The 14,748-nt window shown below is 38.2% G+C and overlaps 1 protein-coding gene across 1 annotated transcript; it reads left to right on the top strand.

The window, feature by feature from the left end:
- Positions 1 to 312: 312 nt before the first annotated feature.
- Positions 313 to 8,193, top strand: LOC104077523 (coiled-coil domain-containing protein 102B-like; the record flags this gene model as incomplete). Its single annotated transcript, XM_009578801.1, has 3 exons — positions 313 to 918; positions 2,750 to 2,964; positions 8,085 to 8,193. Coding segments are annotated over exons 1-3 (930 nt in total), but the record flags the coding sequence as incomplete, so codon positions are not given.
- Positions 8,194 to 14,748: the final 6,555 nt, after the last annotated feature.

Below are 14,748 nucleotides of genomic sequence, written 5' to 3'. Positions count from 1 at the left end.
CTTGAAGGAAGAAAGCTTTTGCCTGGTTTCTCTAGACTCAAAAATTTTTGAGAGCATATGATTACTGAATGACACTTGCTTTGCTAGCAATTCCTAGTCAAGTAATGTCTTGTACTCAAAAAGTATTACATAAAATATATTTTAATAGCTATTTCTTATTGATGAAGCACATTTCTAAAACATCAACAGTATTATTAAGATTATCTCATTATTATAGCAGTAAAATAAACTGTTTGAGGTTATTCATATAATTTAATTGAGGGAAACTAAATTATTGTCTTTCTTTGTCTTTTTTAGGAGTGAAATTAGATTATGAATCAAAACATGAATTTAGGCTCCATTCAGAAACTAACGGAAAAGGCACAGGTTTCTGGGACCAAACGAAGACAACCTTATAAATTAGCTGGAAGTTGCCAACAAGGTGGCCATCTGTGTAATTCAAATCTGCCATCTCAAAGTTTCTACCCATATTCATCTCATCATCCACATATGCATACAAATTACAGCAGTGATTGGGAAATTTCTGAAGCAGTAAGAATTCAGGAACTGGAAGAAGTCAAAGCCAGAGCTGCCCAAATGGAGAAGACCATGCGCTGGTGGTCAGATTGTACCGCTAACTGGAGGGAGAAATGGAGCAAAGTTAGAGCAGAAAGAAATAAAGCCCTTGAGGAAGCAAGACAATTGAGAATCAAATTAGACAGTGTTGTAAAAGAACTGAGTATGCTTAAAAAAATAAATCAAGATTTAGTAAGCAAGAAAGAAAAATTAGAAAATGTAACTGCTTGGAAAACAGAATTCAGTTGCTTAGACATATCTTATATTAAAAAAGACCTAAACCAGTTAACATTTCTGGAACAAGAACCTGTGAAAGAACTGAGCAAAACCAACAAGATTCCTGGGGCAGAAGACACAAAGAAGGTAAAGAATGGGGGAATTTTTTTTAGTTCATGAAGAAGTTGGAGATTATGGATGTATATCTAGAAATGGGATTTTTCAAGGATTTTGATCAAAATATTACTTGATCCATTCAATAGTAAACCCACTTTTTTCACCTATCTAATATTCCTAATATAGAGAAATATGGAGAACAGTTCATACCTTTCAACTACGGCTAAACATTTAAGTAACAGAGGCAAACTGTTACATCCAAAAACTTAGAGTATTGTTCTGACTCTCTCATGTTTTAAGGTAACAGATTACCTCTGTTATCTGAATTCTCCATGTTTTGTGTACTTTTTTTACCTCCAAAAAAGCAATATAGGTTCCTGCCTTCTAAAACAGAATCATTTAATTCTCCCTTAATGCAACTTCTGAAATGAGGGAAGAGGTGAGGCAAATTCTTATGCAAAGTGGCAAGATTTTTATTTGGCAAGGAGAGCAATTACATTGTTATGCAGAATTAATCAAGTACGGACATGGTTTAATACAGGTCCTAGTTCTATACAAAAGAACCAATTATATTCATCAAAATGGAACTATTTGCTCATGTTTTACCAGTCTTAATTCTGTGCCTTGGCATGTATTATATAGTCTTCTCAGACAGCACCATGTAAAAACTATACTTGTTACTTGTCTGATAGATAGCAGTCATTGCAGATGTAGGAAAATTTTCCTACATTGTAGGATGTAGGAAATTTTTTACTTCAGTTCAATGAAAATTACCAGGATGTTAGGCCTGAATGTATTACGTTCAGAATTTTCACTCACTCTGTAATGCACCTAAATTAAATTATATTCCTGTGAATTCTGAAAAAAACCCACCATAGTGTTAGTAGTGAGAATAAATTTGGCAAAAAAATGCATGCCTTTCATATTTTTGAGCAGAAAAATGGGCCATAGGAAGGAAATGACACAAAATATATTTTAACTGTTTCTCTTTCTCCTTAGTATAAAATACTGAACTACTTTAAAACTGAAACTTTATATATGAATGGAAAACAGTCCTATCTTTTTAGCAGCTTCTAGTATTTTCTGATATAGATTTCAGACATTCTTCTAAAAACTCAGAAGAACAGAGTGGTATGAAATAATACTGCTGGTAATCTGCTAAAATGAGATTAGCTTTTAAACACAATCCATCAGAGGTGATAAAACGTCAATACATTTCTAAAGGAAGCTATTGTTTATAAGAGATGTTCAGTCTTCCTAATAAAGATGTATTTTATTTTTTTAATGATTTTTTCTAATTGTTTCTAGTTTTGCTTATGTTTTGTATGCAAAACATGTACCTTCAAAATAGATATTATGGTGCTTTTAGTTTCTGAATGGGATTCAAATTGGTATGTTATGCAGGTAACTTTGGTCCTTATACAAAACTTTTATAAGTCCATCACCTGCTTCAACATGGTTTACATTAGAAGTTTAAAAGTTCTTATAGTTTCTCAATATATTATTTGTACGCATAAATTGCACTCCTGGTTTTGTTAGTTACAGGATTCTGTCTTCACCATAGTTATAGCCAACTAATGATAACTGGAATCTATTTCTTTAGTAAAGATAGATTAGAAATATTTTAGATATGAGGCTTGTCATAACAGAAGGTGTGAGACGTCACAAAATGACAGTGATCCAACTACAATGACTTTTGCACATTCTATCCACATATAGCGCAACTGTGTAAGATGTTATTCTCTTTTTTCTCCTAGATGATTTAAATGTCTAGAAGAGCCTTGGTGGGCCCTGCAGAAGTTATGTTAGACTTTTCCCTTCATTTATATTTTTCTCGGATGTCTTATTTTTGTCTTCTCAGGATGCAGAGGTAATCAAAGACCAAAGCAATCATAATAAAAAAATCACTCCAAAGCCTCCTGATTCCTTTCCCAATGGAGTTCCCAGCATCTATTTGGAGGAACCTAAAAAAAGTTTGGACAGTACAGCTAAGACAACAGAGAATGATTTAATACATGTTTCAGTCTTGCATTTGCATTTGGCTGAGATGCAGAAAATCTTACAGAAGGAAAGAGAGTAAGTGCAAAATACATCCTACTTGGGGAAATCTGTATTAAAAACAAAGGTTTTTAAGACACTTTCTAAAATAGATATGGTGATATTTTCATTTATAGCTCATATGTGCTCATTTCTAAGTTTTATTAATTGATATTTACAAGGCTTTGATAAGAATTTAGAGAAAAGATTCAGCATAGTGAGTTTATTGTTTTCCTTGGCTTGTCTGTCATTTAAGTAAGAAGTGCTCCATGCAGAAGTGTTAAGAATGTACAGTTAATTAAAAAATTATACTTACTACCAATTTGGTATCAATGCAGTGGTATCTATTGTGTGTTATGCTCAGTTATTGGAGTGCTTTGTGCATAATAAATGTTCATATACTCTATCAGGAGACTTTGAAAGAGTCCAACTGCAGAATGACTAAGGATGTTTTTGAATTAAAAGTACATGAATAGAGCTGCAAAATGCTGTTAATCTTAACCTCTTCACTTGTAGTAAGGCCTATGTCAAAAGAAGATAACAGAGAATAACACACATATTGTACACTTATTGTATCATATCAAATTTACCTTGCATAAATACTAAATGTGCATTTTGGTGGCCTAAAAGAAGTCACATGTTGATTACACACTATATGCTAGCATGTGAGTCTCTGTGTTGGTAGGAATTCCTTGATATTTCGTATAGATGATCAGTATTGAGCAAGATTGAATCACATCAAAAAGGCTTTCCAAGGAAACACGGCGTATGTGATGTATGATGGATGTAGTAGGAGACTTCAGGCACTATGTGACTGTAACTTCAAAACCAGATGAAGTTAATTAGAAAATGAAAAGGAAGAAAATGCCCCCTCTGTTGCAAATACATTCAACAGTTTCAGTTCAGAGAGTCTGTAATGGTAAGCTATGATGAAGAATTTCTTTCCTGTCAGTTTTTTACACAATTGACCTGTAGATAGTACAAGTCTGAGTAAAAAAAAAAAAAAAAAATCCTTTACATTCCTAACTAGTATTTACTGTGTTCTGTTATATGAATTAGATAGTTGTAGAAAACATACAATAATTATTTATTTGAATCATATTGCAGCAGATGACCAGAAGTATGTTTTATCTCATTAAAAAGGATTTAGTGTTTTGTGGAAGCAAAAATCCCAGAATGCCTCATTTTTCCAGTTTGTCATGGTATTTCATGTGAGTTAAGAGACTGATGCCTCACACCATTCTCCTCTGGTTAGAATTTTTAGGGTCCTAGGTACTTCATTTTTCAACAGCAATCACAGTATATATACATGCATATATAAAACTTTCCTTTTAGAAAGGTGATAATTTTTCAACTCTTATTTTTTATCACTTCTTAGACAAAATTTTAATAAACCCTGGTTCTACCTCCTGGTTTTGGTTGGTTTGTTCACGTGCTTCTCTAGCCAATTTGTCTGTCTCAGAGAGACAGATTTTGGCATTTATCCCTAGATGTATACTGACTATGGTATACGCTAATAAATTTACTGGCACATGGTAAGAACTGGGGCATGTCTATGCTGTGCAACATATGGCAGTGCCAACCTCAGGCAGCAAATGCTCACAGAGCATTGATTTCCACATAACAGCAGGCATTGGTGTAACAACTCCCTCTCTAGGTCACTTCGGACAACATTGCCCGTGTGCAAAGAGGTTGCAGAATATATGCAACTTAAAAGTATGAAGCAATTATTTTTGGCAATGCACGCAATAAATAGCTAGGAATAATGTTACTAGGATAAGCATTAACATAGTCACCAGTCTATTGAGACATGCTAGAAGTCTTTGTTGGACAGGCTATCATCTGCCAGCTCAGAAAGGGTTGGTCTGCACTGCTTGCTGGAATGGGCTTATTTTGCTGAGTTTCAATCTTCAGATTCCCAGTTTTTACTCTTAGGGTTTTATACTTGTTCATGTCAGTATTTTTGCTCCTGGATTCTGGAGCTGCTAATAATTACTATCTCAACAATCTCACCCCTGTTTGCATTTTTACTTTTCTTATCCTGCATGGCTCTAGCTTAAGTACTTTCCCACAGCTTCTTTCTCACAACTTAGCAATTTTCTCAGTAAACTTGAGCCAAGGACACACAGCTGTGCTGCATCAAAAGCAAGCTTGGATCACAGACAGCTTGAACCCCAAGGCCAAAGGTTACCTTGGCAGTCAGTATGGTCTTACTCATATAGCACAGGACTTCTCAGTAGAGTTTTCCGGTTTACATGCAGTACTCCCAAACTGTGTCCACATTCTTTCCAGAGTCAAGTTAGCTCATGCAGATCCAGTGTTTGGACTTGCCCTTAGTTACCTAACTAATCTCTCCATAAGATGTTTTGCTTCTTCACCCTGAGAGGACCTATGCTTCTTGCATTCTGTTTAGAGCTATCTTCAGTAATGCCAATATACCCTTAAGCCATGGATCAGGCTTTGCAAAATATAAAAAGAAAGGAGCTCTTAAAAAAAAAAAAAAAAAAAAAAGGAGCTCAAAGTTTGTTTTGACTTTCAAAGAACTTCAGGGTTGGGTTTACAATGTAAAATCACACCAAAATCCTCTACTAGGCACTATGGCTCATATCAAATACACATTTGAGGTCCCATTGACGTGAATGGGAATTAAAGACCTTATGATTGTTCAGCCTTTAAAGAATCATTTGCCCAAAACAGCTATCTTTAGTTATCTTTTGGATCAGTGTTCTCATCTAAATGTCTTCTAGTTTCAAGATCTTAATTTGTTCCATAATGAACTTAAAAGTGTTTCTTTGGTCTAAAACCAACTACACTGGTAGCTGATAATATCGAAGAGGAATTGCTTAGGGCTGGATGGGTAGACTGAGGCAATGGACACAGGAGTCTCTGTCTGAAAGTTGCCCAGACAGGTTGCTGAGTTTGCATCCTTGGAGACATTCAAAAGCCGCCTGGACATGGTCCTGGGCAACCAGCTCTAGGTGACCCTGCTTGAGCAGGGAGGTTGCACCAGATGGCCTCCAGAAGTCCCTTCCAACCTCAACCATTCTGTGTAATTCTGTGATTTAATTAGATAATAAGGAGTTAAAATAGGTGGTTAAAAGATCCATTAAAAATGCTCTGATCTTGATCTTTTGTTTTAGTAGTAGTAAGCTGCTTCACCAATCTCTGCTGTATTCTTTCTTCCATTCTCTGTTTTCTTTATTTAAATAGTAAACTTCATGTAGTCAGGATCACCTATTTCATTTAGTAGCATCAGAGGGACCTGATCTCACTTAAGTGGTACTGTAACACAAAATAAAAGTAGTATCTTCTAAGTGAGCACCACATACTGAACATTCCTCTTTTACTTTTCAGATTAGACCTTTTCTAAGGACTTTCAATGCATTCAGTACAGTCAATACACTATTGTTCAAAGTATTAAACTGTCATCTTTCATGCTTTCACTTTCTACTGTATTAAACATCCCTCTTAACAATTCTTTTAGTTCCCCAATGAAGTCATGATACCGTTCCACTGAGATATCCCATTACTTTAGAAGAAAAACAATTCAGTTGAAATGCATGTCTTAGGTTCTTTCTATATGACAGAAGTAATCTTGCTCCACTTTACTTTGTGAGTGATGGTGTTTATTATATTACTATAATGTTACAGGAGCCATAGGTGTTTACTAAGATAAACTGTGCTGTATCTGTGCAGAAAAAGGAGATCCCTGGTTCAAGAGCATTAGGGTTAGTTGTAAAAGAAGAGAGAACAAGAATATACTTCACTCAAGTGGATTGCTTCATTAATGTAAATAATATTGCTTCCAGGACCTGAGCCAGACCAGTCAGTGGTAACTCTTGGTATGTCTGTGCAAGCCTGCAGTATGCTGCATAGACATGCCCCAGACAAATCTCATCAATACCCTTTGCTTTAATTCCTTAAAGTTAACAATGCTGTTATGGAAGATGAATTTTAAACCAAATATTCTCAGAATGTAGTTATAGTCAGTCTGGCAATAATATCTTTAGTAAAAAGTTTGACAAATTCCATTAGCCTCAGAATAGAAAATAACAATTTAAGATTGCCAATATTAAAATTTTCTTTTCAACTTTTTCAATATGTTTCCCTTTTCTGGTATAGTAGCCCTTCATCCCTCCATTTTCACAGAATTTATATAATGTAAAATTTTCATCTCCCAATGTAATAGTACTTATGCGGTTTTACTGTTTTTCAGATTTTAGATTCCTTCAGCGTTCTGACTTTATAGGCTTTATTCCTATATTTATGTTTATAGCCAATGGAATATTCCAGAATTTTAAACTATGATTCAATTTCATAGAAATGTTAGAAATATAATTGGAAAGCTTTTATTTGTAATTAAGAAATTTTTTCTTTCACTTTTAATTATGTTTCAAATTCTATTTTGTTGCAAAACTGCAAAATTATACATATGCATTACAGAAATACAAAATGAAATTATGAGAAGTTCGTTTTTGTCTTTGGAACTTGGCTAATAGTGTTTCCTGTGAACATAGAAATGAGTTTTAATTGGTCTCAAAGACAAGAACATCTCTAGTGCCTCTGCTGCTTCATAGATCTTTCATTATTTGCTGAATGACTGAAAATATTTTAATTGGTTAGAAGAGGGGTAAAAGTAAATATCAAAGTTCATTGTTTCGGTAATACAGTACCTTTCTCCAAGGAATCATCATTTGTTCTTTGTGAATTGTGTATCCTAAATATTTTTTCCTGAATGTAGTAATGGACTTTATGCTCAAATAGCATTCCAGAGGCAAGTGCTTAATGAGGGTGTAGTACCTCTAAGCTAAACAATCCATTTTCCTAAAATTCTTCTAGCATTTTCTTTCAAGAGCAATTATTTTTTGAAACATGAAATATACAAATTTTAATTTTTTTTTTTACATCAAAGTAGATTCAGTTTATCCCAAAAATTTATTTCATTTAAAATTTTAATTCTATACTACTCTTCAGCTATTATTTTTGGTAAATCTCTTGGAATAATTATATGATGATAATATAGGTTTTTAATAAAAACCAGATATACCGTTTACAAAGGCAGCAAAGTATAACTGAAGCTATGAAAAGGAAATTCAAAGTAATTTGGCTGTTGTCAACTTCAAAAAGATGTAATGCTGACTTTTAAAATACTTTTTCAGAATGAATGTATTTCTGGAAAAAGAAATGGAAAAGATAGAAAATGAATTATTTCTTTGGAAATGGAAGTATGAAGAACTGAGACAAACCAAGCTGGAAAAACTGAAACAGGTATGTTAGCAGTACATGATTATCACATGGAGTAAGAAACAAAATTGAGACTTCTGATTTCTTGTGTTGTAACTAAGAGTAAAATCATATCTAGCGTTTATGAAAGTGATAAATCAACCATTTATCAACTATTTATCTCTGTAGCCTGGGGACCTGCCAAGAGTGTGTGGAGAAGCCACAGCTCCAGCACAGCCACCATGCACTGCCATGGCAGTACCGGTGCTGGGGAGCTGCGAGGGTGGCACTGGGGTGGCTCCGTAGTCTCGCAGGAAGGGACTGGCTGGAGGAGGCAGCTGCTGGTGCCCTGTCCCCAAGTGTGATGAGGGTGGTGGCCCTGATGTACAGCGAGCTATGGTCAGGGTCTAGCTGGGCTTGTGTTTGGGCCGAAGGGGCCCATGTGGGGCAAAAGGTTATGTGGGGAAGCCCTGCCACCATGAGGACGTTGCCTCCGGGCTAGCAAGTGGGCATGGTGGGGGTGGCAGCCTGGCAAGGAGGGGGGTGGTGTCCTCAGAAGCGGTGGGGGCATCCTGAAATCTAGGCTGAGGCCAAGAGAGGTGAATCCTGGTAAGGGAGAGCCGAGTGCCCATTCAGGTGGCACTGGGGGAGAGCTGTGTAACTGCCAGGTCCAGCACACAGGTCCCAGGCTGTGTCTGTGGGGAGCGGTGGCTTGTCCAGCAGTTTGCATGTGGGAGGGGGTTGAAAACATGCTGATGGCAGCATGAGACACACCAGCAACAGTAGTGGCACATCCTGGGGCGTGGTACCCAGCAAGAACTGGGGCTGCTGCTGCTGGCATAGTAGAGACTTCAGCTCAGAGATGCTGAGGGAGGATGCAGGTCCCCAGGCCTTGGGCTGCAGGCAGTGCCTGATACTTTCCCTTGAGGCTGGGACAGGGGAAAGAGGTGTCCATGCCTACAAGAGGGGTATGCTGGTTGAGGAAAAGGTTTGAGCTGCAGGAGGAAGTGAGCAGGATGAGCAGGCTCAGGGATAGTAAAGAGGAGACTAACAGGATCTTCACAGGGTCCCCATAGGTAAGAGAGCCTGGGCCACACAGGAGGGGCTCTCAGAGACTGCAATCAGTTGCGAGGTAAATAGAGTCCCATAGTAGGAAGGCTGAAAACTTATGATCTCCAGCAACTGGAGGATGGCTCTTTTTCCACATGCAGATCTGCAGTTGCAGAATAGGTTCAAAAGCTTGGTAGCAGAGTAGGAGAAGAAAGCCGTGACTGGGGAGGTATCAGAGCCAGCTTTAACCTGAACCATGCATTAACATCAGGAGGAAGCAGTGAGTGGCAGTAGTAGGAGACTTCCTCTTGTGGGGAAAGAAACCTCTGTGTCCCCCACTTGCCTTTTTGAGGGTTATGTGGCTTGCTGTGGGCTTGGATCCAGAACATTGCAGAGAGATTGCCAAGGTCTGTCCAGTCCTTAGACTACTACTGTTCCCTGCTGCTCATCCACATGGGCACCAGCGGGGGCATACTGGGAATGACCACACAGTTCTGGGGTTGAGGTCACGGGGGCCCAGGTGTTGTCTCCTTGATCCAACAATCCGGCCAACCTAGTGAGGAGAGCTTTGAACTAAAAATGGTGGGGGTGGGAGATTACTGTCACGAATGAGTGGTTTAGAGGCCGCTTAAAGAATCACCGTCAAAGGTATTAGCAGAAAGTGATTTTAATAGAGATTTATAAAAGCGCAACTTAACAGAGTTCAATGGCAAGGTTCACTCTGTAACTTACTACGTGGATGAAGTATACAAAGTAAAATCGCAATTGAGTTGGAATGATTTATATAAATGCCAAGGACAAAAAGGTTAAGGGAGACCCTCCTGTTGAGTCACAAGGTTCAGAGAAGACCCAGCTGTACGCAATCTTAGTCTCAGACTTGGACAACAGTTTATGTCTAATACAAAAAGGATAAGGAGACCCTCCCATTGAGTCATGAGGTTCAGAGTAGAACTGTCGGGATCTACCCTTAGTCCCAGACTTGGTCAACGGTTTATGTCTAGGGGATTATATGTGTTTAGTGGCACTCTGATGTTCATTCACAGTTTTAAGGTGGATCACAAGATTTTAGCAGCACTTAATCATTAACTAATTTAACATTTCCAGAGTAAGTTAGTAGAGTCTACTACAATTCCAACAATGACTTAATTACAGATTATGCTCACTATTAGTTCACACACACACACACGCACACAGAGAAATATATATAAATGAACAAAAGGTACCTGCTAAATATTCCCCTCGAGTTCAGTGAAGAAATATTCACATCAAATGTCTTGGCATTTCCCAACAGCTGAGAGTTGAGCCTCGAGGAGTGAAGGGTTTCAGCCCAGGTCCCATCATCAGCTTTCGGCGATGGTTCTCCGAATATCACAGACCTGAGAGGTCATGAGCTCTGAGAGGTGTCCCACTCAGAGAGATATTCTGGATGCAGCCCACTGCGGTCCAGGAGAGCTCAAAGGGCCTCACTTAGGACCACTGTTTATAGGTTCGCAAAATGATTGGCTGTAGTAATCCGTAAATTTCCATCCTGGCCACAGTCTCAGGTGGTAGTTACTAAAAATTCTCAAGGTTTCAGTGTTGTTCCACTTGAGCTATGACTCAGATAAAGGTATCAAGGGATGACGCCTGGGCCAGGCAGTAGGGGTATGTTCCTAGCCTCAGTTATGCAGAGTTGCCGATACAGACAAGGAGCGCTCAACCACCAGACTCAGTACAACAAGGCCAAGGTTTCACGGGAATTTCTGAGGTCAATAAGCAGCCCAGATCAACAAGCGGCCCAGGAGAAGGGGGGGGAAGGAATGCACCATCACAATTACAGACCACAGTAAAGTGAAGAAGTAGTGGTCAGGGGTGGAAAGCTCAGGGTGCAGGTTGATAGGAGCAAGAAAGACTTCAGGAATGATAAAACAAGGTGAAGGGACACCTGCCTCAAGTGTTGGCACAGAAATGCACGCATCCTGGGAAACAAGCAGGAAGAATTAGAGCTGTATGTGATTACAGAACTACAATGTTGTTGGAGCAATTAAGATACTGTGCTACGCTCATGCAACTGGAGTACTGTGAAGGACTTCAGGAAAGACTGGCAAGGAAGGGCTGAGGGGATGGAAGTTGCCCTCAGATCTTTTGAGCAGCTCAGATCTTTTGAGCTCTCCTCCAGGATGGGTGATAGTCAGACTTGAGGCTCCGGATCAGAGAGGCCAGTAAGGGTGACATTGTGGTAGGGTTTTGTTACAGACCACCCAATGAAGCAAATAAAGTGTTTAAAGAACTCAAGTCTCTGGGTTGTAGACCCTGGTTCTCATGGGGGACTGACTGTACAGCTGCTAGAAGGGCAGCATGGCTGCTGCAATCAAAGAGATTTCTGGAGGGTTTCAGGAATAATTTCCTGCTGTAGGTATTAAATGGACTAACTAGTGGTGACGCATAGCTGGATCTGCTGTTGACTAATATGAAAGAAACTACTTGGGGAAGTGATGATGAATAATTTCCTTGTCTGTAGTAACTTTGAAATAGTGGTGTTTGTGGTCCTGAAGGAAGTGAGAAAAACAAGCAGCAGAGTACAGACCCTGAACCTAAGGAAAGCAGAATGTTGGCTTAGTCAGGGAACTGTTGGGTAGGATCCCATGGGAGGCAGCTCTGACTGGTAAACAAAGGAGTTCACCAAAGCTGGCAGGTCTTGAAGTACAGGATCTTCCAAGTTCACAAAGGTTTGTCCTAATACTCAGGAGAAAAAGTAAATGTGTCAGGAGACTGATTTAGCTTAGCAGGGAACTCTTGGTGGAGTTGTGGTGCCAGAAAGCAATGTACTTTTATAAAGGCAATCAGCCTTCAAAGGAGTAATTTAAGAACATTGCCTGGTTATGTAGGAATGGTGTTAGGAAAGAAGTGTTCATTTCAATCCAAGTTCATGAATAGAAAAATAAGAAATATTTGTGTTGCTGCTCTTAAGATTTAGCTTTCAGAACAATGGGTTAAGGACATCTTAGATCCAACAAAACTCAAAATATGACTCTATGTAACTAAATACAGATAGAGAATTTAAAATTTCCTATAAATTTAATATCTCAGATTTGCAATAATCCAGGAAAATTAATTAGCTTTCTTTTCACATTTTGGAAAAGATTGCAAGCGGTCTATTAAATTCCAAATTCTGGTTACAAGGTGGTGCATATGTAAATGGAATTTCCTTCATAGATGAACATCCACAGCAACAAATTAACATCTATCTGTCATATTTGAATTTCTTCAGATTTTAGTTCTTTATTTTCTGCTTGCTCATTAAGTAGGATTTTAGCTTGTCATACTTCTGCACAACAGAGGAAGTCTAGATTTAGTTAATTGTTTTGCTTAAGAAATATAGTCTTTATGTTTTATGGTGAAGTACAAGAAATAAAAACTTGCTGAGAATAGGTTGGAGATTGATAGATTCAAATTTTTTTATATGTGCATGCATATACACATATATATGTATTGCTGCTTTTGTCTTGGGAACATGCTGAATTGCTTTAATTGCTAGCAGGAGGTGATATTTTGAGCATTCTGTTTGTCTTCCGAGATTTATACGACTTATACATTTAGTTTTTAAATTACAGGAAAACATTGGTCTTGATGTATCTGACTAATGTGAATGAAATGTGAATTTGTGGGTTTTTTTGTAAGTGAAAATTCTTGCTTTATTGAAAAAAACAAATGTTGTGTGTTGGTGATGTGTGTGTGAATGTCACTGTATATTACTGTTGAGAAGTGGATGCTGGAACACCATACAAGTTTTTTGACAGTGAAAAATTTGAAAGCGAAATAAAGGAAAGCGCAGACATGTACTAGGCTAAGCATGGAATCTGGTTCATATACACACTTGCAATATTAAATCATAAAGTAATTTCTAGATTAATAACAGATTAATCATTACCTCTGGATTATTTTCATGTCCTTGACTAAGAGTTTTTGGTTTCAGTCATGCATAAATTAATCTGCTAATTCCTTTGGTAGATCACCTGACAGTCCCACTGGGAATGTGGAAAAAAATGCTTGGTTTGCAAGTGACAGTGCCACTGTAAATTAAACCATTTTTAGGAATGGTTTGCTCTGCTAGCCTTTTGGAAGTTTGAGAAATTTTGTGTAATGTTAGAAGCTTCACAGCTGCCAAGATTTGAGCATTAGTGCTCCCAGTAACTAATTATTTTCTGTTAAAAGATGAGTATTCACTCACCTTGGAACAAACTAAATATGGAAAGCCTCAGTGATCTTGATAATTATCTTTTTAAAAAAATTATGCATTCTGCATCAATTTGGAAATTGTAAATATGTTTTCAATGTATTGAGTTAACTAAAAAAAGTAGTAAAGTGGCAATTTATGTTCGTATTAACTGCAAGCATTATATGTAGCTTTGTGTGACACTAGCATTGAACTTGTCCTGTTTAGGGTCATAAATTAGACCATTTTAACAGATACAACAGGAAGTTGCATTTAGTGTTGAAATTGATAATTTCTTTTTCTGTTATAAAAATTCTGCTCTTCCATTAAACAGTAAAATAAGAATTTAAGATTAACACTAAGAAGCTTATTGTTCAAATCTTGATTGATGTTTGACAGCACTCTGTTTGTTTACTTATAAGCAGTCAAATGTCATCTGTTTCTACTGCATATGATTTTGTCTGTTTCTCTAAGTGTCCTGGTTTTGGCTGGGATGGAGTTGATTTTCTTCCTATTAACTGGTATAGTGCTGTGTTTTGGATGTAGTATGAGAATAATGTTGATAACACACTGATGTTTTAGTTGTTGCTAAGTAATGTTTACGCTAGTCAAGGAATTTTCATCTTCCCGTGCCCTGCCAGGTGCACGGGGGGCTGGGAGGGAGTGTGACCGGGATGGCTGGCCCAGCTGGCCAATGGGCTATTCCATACCATATGACGTCATGCTCAGCATATAAGGCTGGGCGAAGAAGAAGGAGGGGGGGACGTTCGGAGTGATGGCGTTTGTCTTCCCAAGTAACCGTTACGCGTGATGGAGCCCTGCTTTCCTGGAGGTGGCTGAACACCTGCCTGCCCATGGGAAGTAGTGAATGAATTCCTTGTTTTGCTTTGCTTGCGCGCACGGCTTTTGCTTTCCCTATTAAACTGTCTTTATCTCAACCCACGAGTTTTCTCACTTTTACCCTTCTGATTCTCTCCCCCATCCCACCCGGGGGGAGTGAGCGAGCAGCTGCGTGGTGCTCAGTGGCCGGCTGGGGTTAAACCACGACACTAAGGACACTCAGAAGTCCTCATTCATTTAGCTTTCTCTGACCTTTCCTTAATTTCAAGTATTCTTTCACTATAACAGTTTCAAATCAAGTCCTAATTGGATATTCTTCTTAAAGATTACCTCCTCACTATAGATCAGGGCTTAAATTTTACCTTACTTGGCTGACTAGATAGTGAAAATTGTGTCTTGGCGTTCTTTAGAGAGCTAGAGAATTAAGACTTTATGTCTGCCAAATATTTTTCCAGGGAGAAAGGAGGAATGGAAGTGGAGTGTCCCTTCCTTGTATTTTGTGTTTATTGCAGGAA

The sequence above is a fragment of the Fulmarus glacialis genome, unplaced genomic scaffold (genome assembly GCF_000690835.1).
Source record: "Fulmarus glacialis isolate BGI_N327 unplaced genomic scaffold, ASM69083v1 scaffold12395, whole genome shotgun sequence".
Classification (NCBI taxonomy): Eukaryota; Metazoa; Chordata; class Aves; order Procellariiformes; family Procellariidae; genus Fulmarus; species Fulmarus glacialis.
The sequence above is the reverse complement of the archived record's forward strand: the minus strand, read 5'-3'. Positions and strand labels throughout refer to the sequence as shown.